Source organism: Crocodylus porosus, unplaced genomic scaffold (genome assembly GCF_001723895.1).
Source record: "Crocodylus porosus isolate Cpor-Errol unplaced genomic scaffold, CroPor_comp1, whole genome shotgun sequence".
NCBI classification, from domain to species: Eukaryota; Metazoa; Chordata; order Crocodylia; family Crocodylidae; genus Crocodylus; species Crocodylus porosus.
In genome coordinates, this window is record NW_017728920.1 from 6,773,331 (window position 1) to 6,786,527 (window position 13,197).

Genomic DNA, 13,197 nt, shown 5'->3' on the forward strand with positions numbered 1-13,197 from the left:
TTCACCATGACACCTGAATCCAAGGATTTTGTGACCTGGTCATAGAAGGCCACCAGGTTGGTTTGACAGGACCTGCCTCTAATGAACCCGTGTTAGTTGCCCCTAAGCATACATACCCCTGCTTGCCCCTTGCAGATGTGCACCTGGATAATTTTCTCAAATTGCTTCCCCAGGACCGAGGTAAGACTAACAGACCTATAATTTCCTGGGTCCTCCTTCATCCTTTTGAAAATGGGGACCACATTGGCCCTTTTCCAGTCCTCTGGCACCTTGTCAGAGCACCACAAGTGCCTGGTCCCTGCTCAGAAAAATGGAGGCAAAGAAATTGTTAAATAGGTCAGCTTTGTCATCTGGTGAGACCACCAGATTTCCAAGCATGTCCTGCAGAGGCCCCTTGTTACTCAGAACCTTCGTTTTACCCCCATGTATTTAAAAAAGGATTTCTTGTTATCCTTGATCTGGGTTGCTAGTTCCAGTTCCATCTCTGCCTTGTCCTTCCTAACAGCCCCCGTACAATCCTGAGCAATGGAGGTATAATCCTTCCTCATGATGGCCCCTTCTTCTTAGCTTTGAGATGTTCCTGGATGCTTTTGGTGAGCCATGGGGGCTTTTGAGCACTCTTGCCCCCTTTGATCCATGTTGGGATTGCCACCCTTTGGGTTTGGAAGATTGTCTCCTTCAGGAACGACCACTCTTCTTGGACTCCCAACTCCCCTCCCCTCCAGGACCTCAGTGCCTCCTTGACTAGTCTCCTTAGCTCAATGAAATCCACCATCCTGAAGTCCAGGGCTGCTGCCTTGCTGCAGGCCTTTGCCACCCTGTGCTGGATGGTGAATTCCAATAGGCGATGATTGCTTATCGCCCAGGCGGTCGAGCACCCACAGTCCCCTCACCAGGTCGTCACTTGTGGCCAGGACCAGGTCTAACAAGGCATTTCCCCTGGTGGGACTGTGCACCTCCTGGGTTAGATGGAGGTCCTGTAACATGGCTAGGAACCTACATGAGAGGTCAGACCTGGCTGACTGCTCTTCCCAGCAAGTGTCTGGATAGTTTAGGTCACCCATGATGACTACATCATTTGACTTAAATGCCTTTGTAAGCTGACCTGAGAATTCCCGGTCTAGCTTTTCTCCCTGGCTGGGTGTTCTGTAGTAGACCCCCACCGTTAAGTCCCTTTCCCCCTGACAAGAGTTCCAGGTAAAAAGGAAGTGGGGTTTAAACATGTCAGAGAGACTAGTGTACAAGAGCTCCCATTTGTCTCCTCTCTGGCTGTTCAGCTGCTACTATGCTGGAATGAGTTGGTGAATGTATGTCATGCTCAATACTACAGGACTGGGGCCTACTGTGCAGCCTGTCCTACTTGTTGCTTTTTGTCTTTCCCTTATGGTGCAATATTTCAAATCTATGCTGGGCAGAACTATTCCCTAAATGCACTGCTGGTACAGCATTACAGAGGGTACATGCATTTAACAGGTGGGGTCTGCCTTAGAGAGGTGTGTTTCTCTAGTCAGTGTATTATGTATGCAGCTATTGTTTGTACCACTGTGCGCACTGTATAAATCATAGCTGTCATTGTATGTAGCAAATGAAGGTCTTTTCAGAGTTTGTATTTGTACCATTACATATAAGACTAAAAGACCTGCATGTGCTCATGTATGTTGCTGCATACAGAAATAATGAGGCCAGGATACGTACAGTGCCATTAATGTAAAAAGCATTTTCTCTGTTGCCAGCTGTTATATTGTAGGTCAAGAGAGAATTCCTTCCGCTGTCAGCATCTCGGGCAAGGATGCGGGTGATGAAGTTGGAGACAGGTGTGTTCTCACTGACGGTGATATTCATGGGCAGGTTAAGGAGCACTGGATCATTATCATTAATGTCCAAAACACGCACACCCACCATGACCTGAAAGATGAAGAAGACGATTTTGGATACAAAGGCAAACATTATCTATGGTTCAATGTATCCCATCACTCCTGGATTCCCTGAGTGTGTTCTCATCCTTCTTCCATATACCACAATCAAGCTCTGTGCCTTCTTCCATAATGCCTCAGATGGCAGGAATTTCCTATTTTTTGTTGTTGTTAAAATATCATGTGTTCAGCCAAACCAGCCAACTCAGTTTTGAATTCTGTTGACTGAGCAAAGCTAGATGGTGATACCACTGGCAAGTATCCTACCTCCCAGACGCTTCAGCCTGGGGCTTCAGATACTCCCAAATCCATGGCAGGCATCCTATGTGCAAGCACCAAGCCTAGAGCCCTTGGAGTTCAGATGCCCCCAGTCTCTTTTGCTCCAGTCAAAAGACAGAGGGAGCAAGCTAGAGGGAATTTCCTACCTGACTTGACTTGTCACAAATATGGCGTTTTCAAGAAGTTAGCCCAGCTCTGTAACTGTAGCCCATTCCCCACCCTCACACTGAGCCCATCCTTGGATAAACAAGTTTTCCTGTTTTATGCAGTAAAGCCATTTTGTACGTGGGACAGGACATGGGACATTTCTTATGATGTAGGAGGTGTCCCTGCAGTGACAGGACCAAGGCCAGAATTACAAAGCTATGGCCATGCTTTGCATCATGAGGCTCAGCGATCTCTACCTCCATGGTTTTCAACCTCTGGTCCACAGACTGCTGGGGGTTCACAGACTATGTCTAAGTGGTCAGCAAAAGATAACTAAGATCAATCAAAAGTATGTGAATACTCACACTTGCAATTTAAAGGGGCCTGCACCTCCATTCAAAATGTCCAAAGGGGTGTCCACCTCCATTCAAATTTTTTTAGGGGTCCACAAATGATAAAAGGTTGAAAACCACTGGCCTAGTTCATTGATGGTGCTCCTGTATGCCATTCTAATACATGTGCTTTATCAGGTGACAGAGGAAAGGAGACAGAACCTCCCCAATCTACTTGTCCAGGTTTCAGAAAGAAAAAGAAAGGGAGAGGATGAAGTGATAGGAAACATAGAAAGGACAGGGTGGAGGGGGTACTGGAGAGAGGGGGGTCAAGGGCTCTTTTCTACATTCCCCCTCCCACTTCCCTACCCCATGTATTAAGAATGCTGGGAATGTGAGAATACATGTAAGTGAGGCCTCAATGTCCCAGCCTCAAGGCCTGCTAACAGGACTCACTGTAGAGCTGAGAGGAGGTACCCCTCTGTCTTTGGCACAAATGGTGAGGTTATAGAAAGCAATGTTCTCTCGATCCAGCTCAGCGTCCTTCCGAACTCGCAGCTCTCCCTCCACGGGAGAGATCACAAATTCTCCTGGAAGAAGGAGAGAAGATAAAGGGTAAACAGGTTATTTCTGACAGGAGATTTGCCAGTACCAAGCAAAGGGACTATAACACCAGAAAGCTACACAGATCCCATTGACATCAGGGCAGAATGCTGAGACTTTGCCTTGGTTTTTCAAAAAGAAGTAAGTGAGCCAATGGAGGCTATGCTTCTTGACTCCAAGTCTGCTACAGGCTTTGATTCAGTGAATTTAAACTCCAGCTGTTAAAGGGGGTTAAACCACAGAGACTGACAAGCTCTGCGGGAGTAGAGAAAATGCTGTCTCCTGTGTCCTACCTTATTTCAGGCAGTCAGAGAGGTAATGAAGGGGAGAAGGTCACTTCACAACAGCCTTCTCTGCCCAGTGAGCTCTGCAGACAGCTTAAAAACAGCACAGTGTCCCCAAAGGGTCACTTGGTACCTAAGCTATCCCACTGTGATTGTATTTTCTCCAGACACTGACCCCATTTCTGGATGTGGCTGGGGATTTTTGCACATGCTTGGCTGACAAAAAGATGTAAATACCAGTGTGTTGAATACTGACCCTTCATAAATCAAAATTAGTTCAGTTACAGTCACTCAATTATTGCCTACTTGTGCACAGGAAATTCCCAAAGTACTTTGCATGTGGTAAAAATCATCTCTTAAGGTAAGTAACCTGATTTGCAGAGTTTCCTACAGAGTACATCTGGCACAGGGACTGTCTTTCCTTTCCAGAAACTGAACCTCAGTTACTGTGAATAGGGCGGAGAAATCTATTCCCTGGTTTGCACACATTGTTGTAACACAGACATTTTGTCTGTGCTGAGGGGAGACCTGGGCTAAAATGCACTTCACCATTGGGTAATGCTGCTGTTGGTCTGGTCTGAGGTGCATATGCAGAACTGTATTTATTTGTGGGAAGCCTGCACAAGGGCAGCCTGCCACCACCCTTGTGCCAGCCAGACCTTATAGACTGTCACTTTCAATAAAATTCATTAAATTCTACCTCTAAAAGTGTGAATGAAAAATTCTCCTCACTTCCTCTAATGCCTTATAAACAAGCCCCAAGGTTAAGTGAAGGGTTTCTGTATCATTAATCCAGTGTTAATGCCAGAGACTGAAGGTTAGAAATTGCAGGTGGCTAATCAGCAAAACATAGCCATGACCTTTGGCTTAACTCCCAGTTTACCATGACTACAGAATGCAGCGGTGGGGTGGACAGATCCTGCTGGGCATTTTGTACTTCTTAATGTCAACTTCCTGTATTTTTCCCAATAGAGTCCATGGCCATTCTGGATTTCCCTGAAGTCCCTGCCTACCTGGTGCCCCTCCTTTTGTAACCTTGGTTAAACTTGCACAAGCCCATGCTCTCTCTGAACAGCCCACAACAGGTTGCAGTGTTTCTCCACAGAGCGGATGTTCTTTGTAATAGGATTTCCTTGTGTACAAAATCGAGTTTTTCAGAAGGAATCAGTTGCGAGGACAGTTTTTGAAATGCCTCCTGTGCTTTCCTAAGCAAGCTTTTTAGCCTTTTCCATTCTCTGTTCCCCTCTCTCCCCCTTCCCCCACTAAAGATCTGTCCTTGGGGGAAAAAGTACGGCACTTGAATAAAAGTGGCTCATCTGAATAGCCAGGGGAAGGGAGAAGGTTACAGATTCTTTTGTCTACTCCACAAGTCTTGTCTGATCTGAATCTACAACAAATTACATCCTCTTTTACTTCTCCTTCCTCTACTCATGCTCCTCCCTACACAGTTTGGAACTTGGTTTTTATACCCTGCCCTGCTTTATTCAATGGTGGCATTGTATAGCTGGACTTTTTGCTATCCTGACATATGTTGTACTGTGTTGTGTATCTATTGTTGCATATGGGGTGTGTTCAGTAGACAAGTATATTTTGTATATAAGTGGTTATCAGTGAATAGTTGTGTTACACAAGGAGCTGTGTGCAGACACAGAGATATGTGCAGATGGGTATGGGTGTATGTGTGCACACATTAACAAGGCAGATATATGTGTTTCTATTATTTTATGGTCACTTCCATAGCACTTGACACTGTTGTAGTCTAATAAATATGACTTTCTCACTGCACCCCTGGGCACTGAGGGGTGAGGGTATGTCTGTGCAACAGCAGCAGAGTACTCAGTCATGCCACAGAGGAAATGAGCCCTGCCCACCAGCTTCTGCTTTATGCAGGTCAGTCCCAGAAATTAGAGAGTGAGGATGCCCAGGGGGCTGACTCTGGCTTCATTCTCAAGACCTGGGTTTCTGGCATGTTTGTGAACAGTGGCTTGGGGTCCCCTCAAGGCATCCTCACCACCTTGTTGCTGGAATTGATGCATGTGGAATGGGGGTGGGTGACCAGGGCTCACTACCTTGGCAATGAGACTGAGTTCTCTGCCACCGCAGTACAGACAAATCCCAAGTGATTTGCTCAAGAAAGTCTATGGTGCAGTCAGGAAGAGAATCCAGATTTGCTGGTTCTCAGTTCTGCATCTCAGAGCAGAGGTTCACACTTCTTCACCACATGTATACGTACATTTTTGTGCATATGGGGAAGAGGTTGTGCAGAGGCGTCTGTGTGCATCTGTACATGTGTGTGTGAAATACAGAAACATGGGGGATTGTAGGAACAATCTAAAGGAATCCCATAAACTAGCTTCCACTTCTTCCCCACAACTTACCCAGAGGATCCCCTGCTATGATGCTGTACTCAACCTGTCCATTTGGGCCTGAGTCCCCATCATGGGCCAGGAAAGTCCACACTCTTGGGCCAGGCTGACCTTCTGTGATGTCAAAGGGTCCCTCATAGGCCCGTGGAAAAGTAGGTTGGTTGTCGTTAATATCATTCAGATTCACCAACACCTGCAGTCAGGACAAATATGTACAGAATAAGGGAGAAGCCACAAAGGAAGCTAGGACCAATCCTTCTAGCTGTGGCACCAAAAATCCTGGTTAGATCTTGTGAGTCAGCAACCAAAATAGTGGAATCAGTAGACTTTCTTCCCTGGATGGTTTTGGTCAGACAAATAGAATGGCATCTTGTTTTTATTTCACTTTATCAGATGTTTAAATGTGTCTGTTTTGAAACATTCAGTGTAGCATCCAAGATTTATTCACTTAGATCAGCACACAAACAAAAATCTTTTGGGTTTGTTGGTTTCAGAAGCAACTGGCCAAGGCGAAAGAATAATATCCTTCTTCCTTTCTGGTTTTCCTGGATTTTGGAAGGTTCTTTAGAATAAGTGAGTAGGACAGCAATGTAATGACTGATTCTCAGCATGCTGGTAGACTGTGACTGTGTACTTGGCCAAAGTAAATATAGCACGAGGCAAAAAAAATTGGATCCAATTTTCTGATTCTTCTATATTTACTATTTATCAGAGTCCAACTACAGCACTATACTCCTGTCACACTGGCTCAGCTGGCTGTCAGGCCAAGAGAATGCAGCATCAGCTTCTTCCTGACCATTTACATGTTACAAGCTGACAGCTTCAGGCACATGCAAAAAGAGCACGTCTCGATGATCTATACATTTTTACAGCACATACAAATAAGAGGCTTTAAAAACTGACTGCACGAGTTAGTATAGAAAAAAGGAGGGTCAATGGGGAATTCTAAGCATCACAGGTAGAGAGTAACAAAAACTGCAAGCATCTAATCTGACCACATTACATTGCTTTGGAAGGCCAATTTTCTTCAAGTAATCATAGAAATCATAGAGAAGTAGGGCTGGAAGGAACCTCCAGGGGCCATCTAGTCCAATCCCCTGGCAAGGCAGGATCATCCCTATCCAAATCATCCTATACAAATCCATAATCTAACCTCTTAGTAAAACTACTGCCAGGCCTGACACAATAATATAGTTTGCATGCTGCTGCTTTTATCAGTTGCTTTATTTTTCCTGAATACATTATAAACTCAAGAATTTAGTTTCTAATGTTGCGCAAACCTTAAAGCATCTGGAGAGTGAACACACTCTTATCCAAAATATAGTTAAAGGTAATGGGAGCTATAAGATACAGGATATTTTTGTTGTTTGTCTGAATGTGTGTAACTCTTGCAACATGGCTACACTGCTCTACTGTGCCAGGAAGTGCTGCCAGGAAAACACACCTCACTTGTTCATTCCCACTCTGAGTCCACCAAACAGCTGCAGGTAGCTGCTGCTTGGTGCAGATCCAGTGCTGTTCTAGCCACAGCTCCATTACTTTTTATCAATGTTTGGTGGGTGTGGCACTGAACTGAGTGGGGTGGCCACCTTCCCTTCAGAGCAGAGAGTGGCTGGAAGCAGTGTAAGCATGCCCTGAGAGTGGTGCCCAATAGTGTCTACATTTTTTTGGCATGTGTTGCATAAAGACTGGGGGCAAATTCTACTGGTAGAGAGCACCTACCACAGTGAAGCCAGCAGAAGATATATATACTCCCTTGTCTGCTGCAAGAACCACATGGTGTCCTAAATGACTTCTATGACACATAGAACTACTTGCATGCTACAGTATGGAGATATGAAACTCTTCTCATAAAGGGGAACTTCTGGAGTGAACAGAAGTTCCAATACTGCAAGCATAATCCTTTCCAACTTCTCAAAACCTCTGCTTCTTAACTGGCTTTTGTAGTTGTGGATTGTGGCCCGCACAGCAGTCCCATACCGTTGTGGTGGATGTGAGACGGCGTGATGGGATTGGGCACTGGTCCATGGCAGTGACAATCAGGGTGTAGCGCCCATGGCTGATCTCGTAGTCCAGCTCCTTCACAGTATGGATCTGCCCCTGAAATGAGACAGGAGTGCAGAGAGTTCAGCAGGAGGGAAACTAACCAAAGAAACCAGAGAAACAGGATGAAAGTGTCAAGCTAGAGCATCACAACTGACCGTAGTACTGTCTATATGAAAGGTGTCCAAGATATTCCCCTCTGTGATGGCATACGTAACTGTGCCGTTGGGCCCCTCATCACGATCTAGTGCCTGGACAGTGATAAGCGTGGCATTGAGAGTGTCTGGCCCCTCATCCAAAGTGACTTCATAGTGCTGTCGCTGGAACACAGGGGCGTTATCATTCTCATCTACGATGGTGACATACACAGTGGTAGTGGCCTGTAGGAATTAAACTCACATGGTAAATATCATGTTACAAAGAAAACCTCAATAAAAAATTAACAAACTTTCTACAAAATCCAGGAGCTTTCCCTTTTGGGTTCTGGCTGCAGAAAATCACGATCTGGCTGGAATGCATTGGATCTGCTGGTGCAAAGACCACACAATGGCAATTTCTGTCTACAGACAGAAGTGGTACAAGTGAGTGTTTACAGTAAAAAATAACGCTTTGCCTGTTTCTGGCCCTTCCCTCTAGAGGAATTCAAATCACCATATACATGCCAATGAATTAGATCTCACGTTAGGTAACCACCCGTATCCCTATTTAACAGGCCGAAAATGCGGCCCAGAGAGGTTCAATGACTTGCCCATTGTTAATGCCAACTTTGCCTATACTGCACTTCTTTTTTTCCTTCAGTCACTTTTACCATTGTTGGTAGCAACATAGGGAGCACATCTACACATTCGTTAATGCGCAGTGGCTACTGAGAGGTTTATGGTTGTAGCCATGTTGTTCTACGGATGTGTTTGTACCCAAATGCTTGCAAATAACAGTTTTCCCAACTATTTAGTTGGTCTAATAAAAGATATCACATTTACCAAAAGAACCTTGTCTGCCAGTGATTATTGCACATTTAATTTAGTATTTGTATACTATAATCAAGTACTCAGTGAAGGTGCAGTAACCTGACTTACTGCACAGTAGTGCTAGCAAACACCTTTTAAGTGATGCTACTACTCAGTAGCCAGATAATACTCTGCAGTAGCATATTAGCACTGTTTGTGCTGTGATGTGCTACTGTGCAGTGTTACTAGGCTACTGCATTGTTAGTGTTCTGTGTAGATGTACCCAGGGAGTACTATTCTTGACAGGGTAGTAACTTCACCACTTCCAGTGTTTAACCCTGATTAGAGTAGCCCTATAAGACACTTTGGCTGAAAAGCGGGCCATGGATAACACTAGAATTGCTACTGTTGTTCCTACTGATAGCAACATTAGGAAAGGACAAAAGGCTAACACAGTAAGCCAGGGGAATGGAATGACAGGCTCTCAAGTTTCCTGATCTGACCACTAAAGCACAATCAACCTGCTCTTTAACACAGACTTCTTGGTACTGTTATCCTGAAAAAGAAAGACACGTGAATGCTCAGAAATGGTTAGTGTACAGCCCTTTGTGCTCACCTGGCCACTAGAAGTTCTTCCAGACACATCATCATGAAGGAGGAGCTTAGTCCCCCTCGTACCAGTAGATGAGAACTGCAGGTCATATGAATTATCAGGAAAGAACTATAAATCCATCAAATGACCTTGTCTGTTTTAATAAGAGTAACCTGCAACCTTTGGCTATCAGGGACTGGGACATGGGTAACCTGGACAAATGGCTACAGCAGGATTGAAGGCCATGGGTCAGTACTCTGGAGAACAAGCCAAGGTCAGGAACTGCCGATCTACAGTGGGGTCAGGAATCTAAAACAAAGTATAAGGATGAGGCCAGGTAACGGACAAGACAAGAGACGGAGTCGGAACAGGAAGAATCTGGAAAAAGTCTTAGTATTAGCAGGGTTTCTCAAGGTCTGAGTATATGTTTACCAGTCGTTTGACTCAACCCTTTTATGGATGACTCTGAGGAAGAGGCCACATAATAGTAGGTTTTTGTGCAGGGCAGGGCATGGCTGAGCTTTCTTTCATTATGTTAAAGGCAAATGTACTAACATTTTGGCTGCTTGGCTCTTGTTCCTCACACTGGTAAATGACCCACCCACACAGGGATAAATTTCTATTCAATCATTGTCTGGGTGATAGACAAGAACATTTCCTAACCGGGGTATCTAATGGGCTTGCTCAGTTTCATGCCCCACATAACCTAACTCTTGCCTACACATCCCATTGGTATCTCCCTCTCCTTACCTTGCACTGTACCAGGGAGAGTGAAATTGTTTCAGTTTGAAGTCACTTAGCACAGAAGATGCCCTAGCATAAGAAAAAAGTGTGGGACAATGACATTAACACCTGTGGTATACAAGTGACAGAGGAAGGACTTAGAGCAAATAAAAATGGGGTACTTAAGGTATTTTCTTACCTGATTTTACTGCAGAAAGCATGTGACTTAGTGCTTTCTCCCTATATTTGTCCTATATTTCTCCCTAATTAAATGCTACTTGATCCTCATCAAGGAAGTAACTTTCAATAGATGTATACAAAAAGTTGCCAATAGAACTCCAAGTCATTCAGTGATTTGCTGGTTTTCTACTATATTATGAACTCAAAACTCAGGATAGGTTAGGAAGAGTTACATTACGCTCAGAAACCAACTCTACGTTTCACTGTCAGGGAATTCAAGATGATTAGTTTATTTCAGAGTTTTTTTCAAATTCTGACATGAAACCACGTGACCCTCCACAATTCCATTTTGCTTTAAAATTCTGGGTTGGTTTGTTGTGAAACAGCAGCATCCAATCCAAGCCTGCCCCTCGCCTGGGAGCCTTGTGAAGCTTTGTCTACATTGCAGAAATGGAATTGTGTCAAAAATGAGCCAGGGAGAAAAGAGCAGTCATTCTGAGAGAGCTCACTTCATCTTATTCCAAATACTTAAATAGGAACAAGGTAAGAGGTGCAACAACAAAGAAGTAAATATGGGCCATGAGTGCTTTGGAAAGGAGGGAGGCATTCCAACCAAAGCCCTGTAGAGTAAGGTGGGAGCAGAATCATAATCACACAGAATACAAAAATTCTAATAAATAAAAAGATTTATAGAGCTCAGCCCATTCGAAGACAAGTTTGCTCTGCACATATGAGGCTCTTAAAAAGGATTCCTCATGGCCTATCTGAACAACAAAGAAACAAACACACATTCCAAGCATCCCAGGCATCCCAGGAGACAAATGGCCAGGCATTGCTGGGAACATGGTGCTTTCTGATCAGAGGGCTTACTTCCCACTGGGCCATGTGACACAGAATTTTGAGTGGCGGGAGAAGTGACCCAGCCTGCTATGCACTAGCAAACGGTTTTCAGGGATGGAGGGAAAAGAAACTTGCATGCTTCCCTCCAGCATGTCCAACAGTGGTTCTCAACCTTTTTTTTTTAAACTCAAACCCTCCCTTCCCCCATAACTTTTCTGAATTTAGCAGCACCCCATTTCAAGACTCCTTTCACACTTTTTTTGACTCAGTAATGCCAACTCTCATGAAAAAATCATGAGATTCCTGATTTCCAAGTCAAATTAACTCTAACTCATGATCTCCTGATAGATCAAATGTCTGGATTTTTTCTTTTGCTACATGTAGAGAGCGCCAAGCTGGTAAGTCTGTGGAGGGGAAGGGGCAAAGGGAGAGGAAGAGGCAGGGGAGGGCAGATTGAGGCCCCCATGGTGAGGGAGGGAGTAGGGCAAGGGCTGGAGTGAATGGGGCCCCAGGGCTGGGGTGAGTCATGCAACAGAGCTGTGGGCAGCTGTCTGGTTGTCCTTCTGTCTGTGTGCGTGTGTCTGTGTCTACCCCTCACTCCCAAGCCACAGCCCTGCCCCCCACCCCCAGCCCTACTGCTGCCCCTCACTCCTGGTCCACAAGACCCTTCATCCTGCCAGCCCCTTCCCCAGGCTTCAACCCCCCCCCACACATCCACAGTCCCCCACACCTTCACAAATATCAACCCCCCCCAACACACATTTAAAAAATAGCATCTTATGATTTACATCCAAATCTCTTGGTTTTTAAGAGTTTCTCTCATGATTTTTGACATGGTGTGGTTGGCAATACTGTTGACTACAGAAAAATACTAGAGCATTACTTCCGTTGTAAAGAACTCAAAAGGTCACAACAGGTCAGGATGTTTTTGACACTATGGATTCTTATTTTAAATCTTTGGGTTTACCTTAAATAATGTGCAGGTGTTTGCACAGCTAACAGTGCTAATTTTGCATTGCACCCTTGAAAGGATCTCACAACATCCTGAGGTGCCATGGTACCTCAGTTGAGAGTCACTGACCTGCAGGAGGAACAATCCAAACTCCAGTTAGCTGGAATAAATGGGATATAATGAATGTGGCTGGAAAAATCAAAGAATTTTCACTGTGGTTAATACACATAGCAGGATGAGTCTGTTGTGAAGAGTAACAGCTGGGCTCTGGAGGAAGAGGAGATTGGAGAAGTGTTTTGGTGAACTCAGTTGCTTTTCTTGTTGCGTATGTTTTCTCATTCCTGTTTTCAGCCTCAGACTCTGTACCAATGACCAGAGACTCATTCTCAACAGGGTACAATGCTCCTCTCCAAGCCAAAAAAACCCCCAAAAATCAAAGGAGAGGATTCAGAATATTTCCACCATAGGCATTTAGACACAGAATCATTCCAGATGCAGTTATGAAGCTGCCTGCTCTAAGTGATGGGTTCTCATCTACCATTCACCAGTCCGCTGTGCAGTGCATTCAACGCTTTCACACTGAGTAACTGAGCAGAACCTCTGTAGTTTTGAGACTTCTGTCCTGACCATCACTAGGGTCTTTGGAGAAAGTGCCATATCATGTCTTCAGGTTTTCTGGTTGTAGCCATGTTGGTCTAAGGACATAGTTGGAAAAAGGTGATTTGCTTGTGCCTGACAGCTTGCGAAATTTTTTTCCAACTACTCAGTTGATCTAATGAAAGATATCACATCTACCCAAAAGAGCTTGCCTGTGTACATCATCTATTATAATGCAATGACATGATATTGTATTTTGCAGCGCTACAATTATGCTTTGGCAAATGGGTTTCTGTGCCCAGCATTTTTCTTCCAGAGCCTTCATACAGTTTCAGAGCTGTGCACTCCTGATCCACATTTCTGATTCCTCTCTTATTTTTTCCCTACCATCTTCATTGT

General features: G+C 44.6%; 1 protein-coding gene across 2 annotated transcripts in view; it reads right to left on the reverse strand.

Annotated features, from left to right (window-relative positions):
* CDH23 (cadherin related 23) overlaps positions 1–13,197 on the reverse strand; it is a 556,494-nt gene that overhangs the window by 33,752 nt on the left and 509,545 nt on the right. Inside the window, exons 37-41 of one of the 2 annotated variants that reach the window (XM_019538542.1) lie at positions 8,126–8,347; positions 7,905–8,024; positions 5,937–6,117; positions 3,128–3,261; positions 1,696–1,905 (exon numbers count right to left, since the gene is read on the reverse strand). In XM_019538542.1, the coding sequence (XP_019394087.1) occupies positions 1,696–1,905; positions 3,128–3,261; positions 5,937–6,117; positions 7,905–8,024; positions 8,126–8,347 (867 nt within the window). Of the gene's footprint in view, positions 1–1,695; positions 1,906–3,127; positions 3,262–3,567; positions 3,678–5,936; positions 6,118–7,904; positions 8,025–8,125; positions 8,348–13,197 lie in introns of those variants that run through there. The other variant, XM_019538541.1, reaches the window with a different exon arrangement.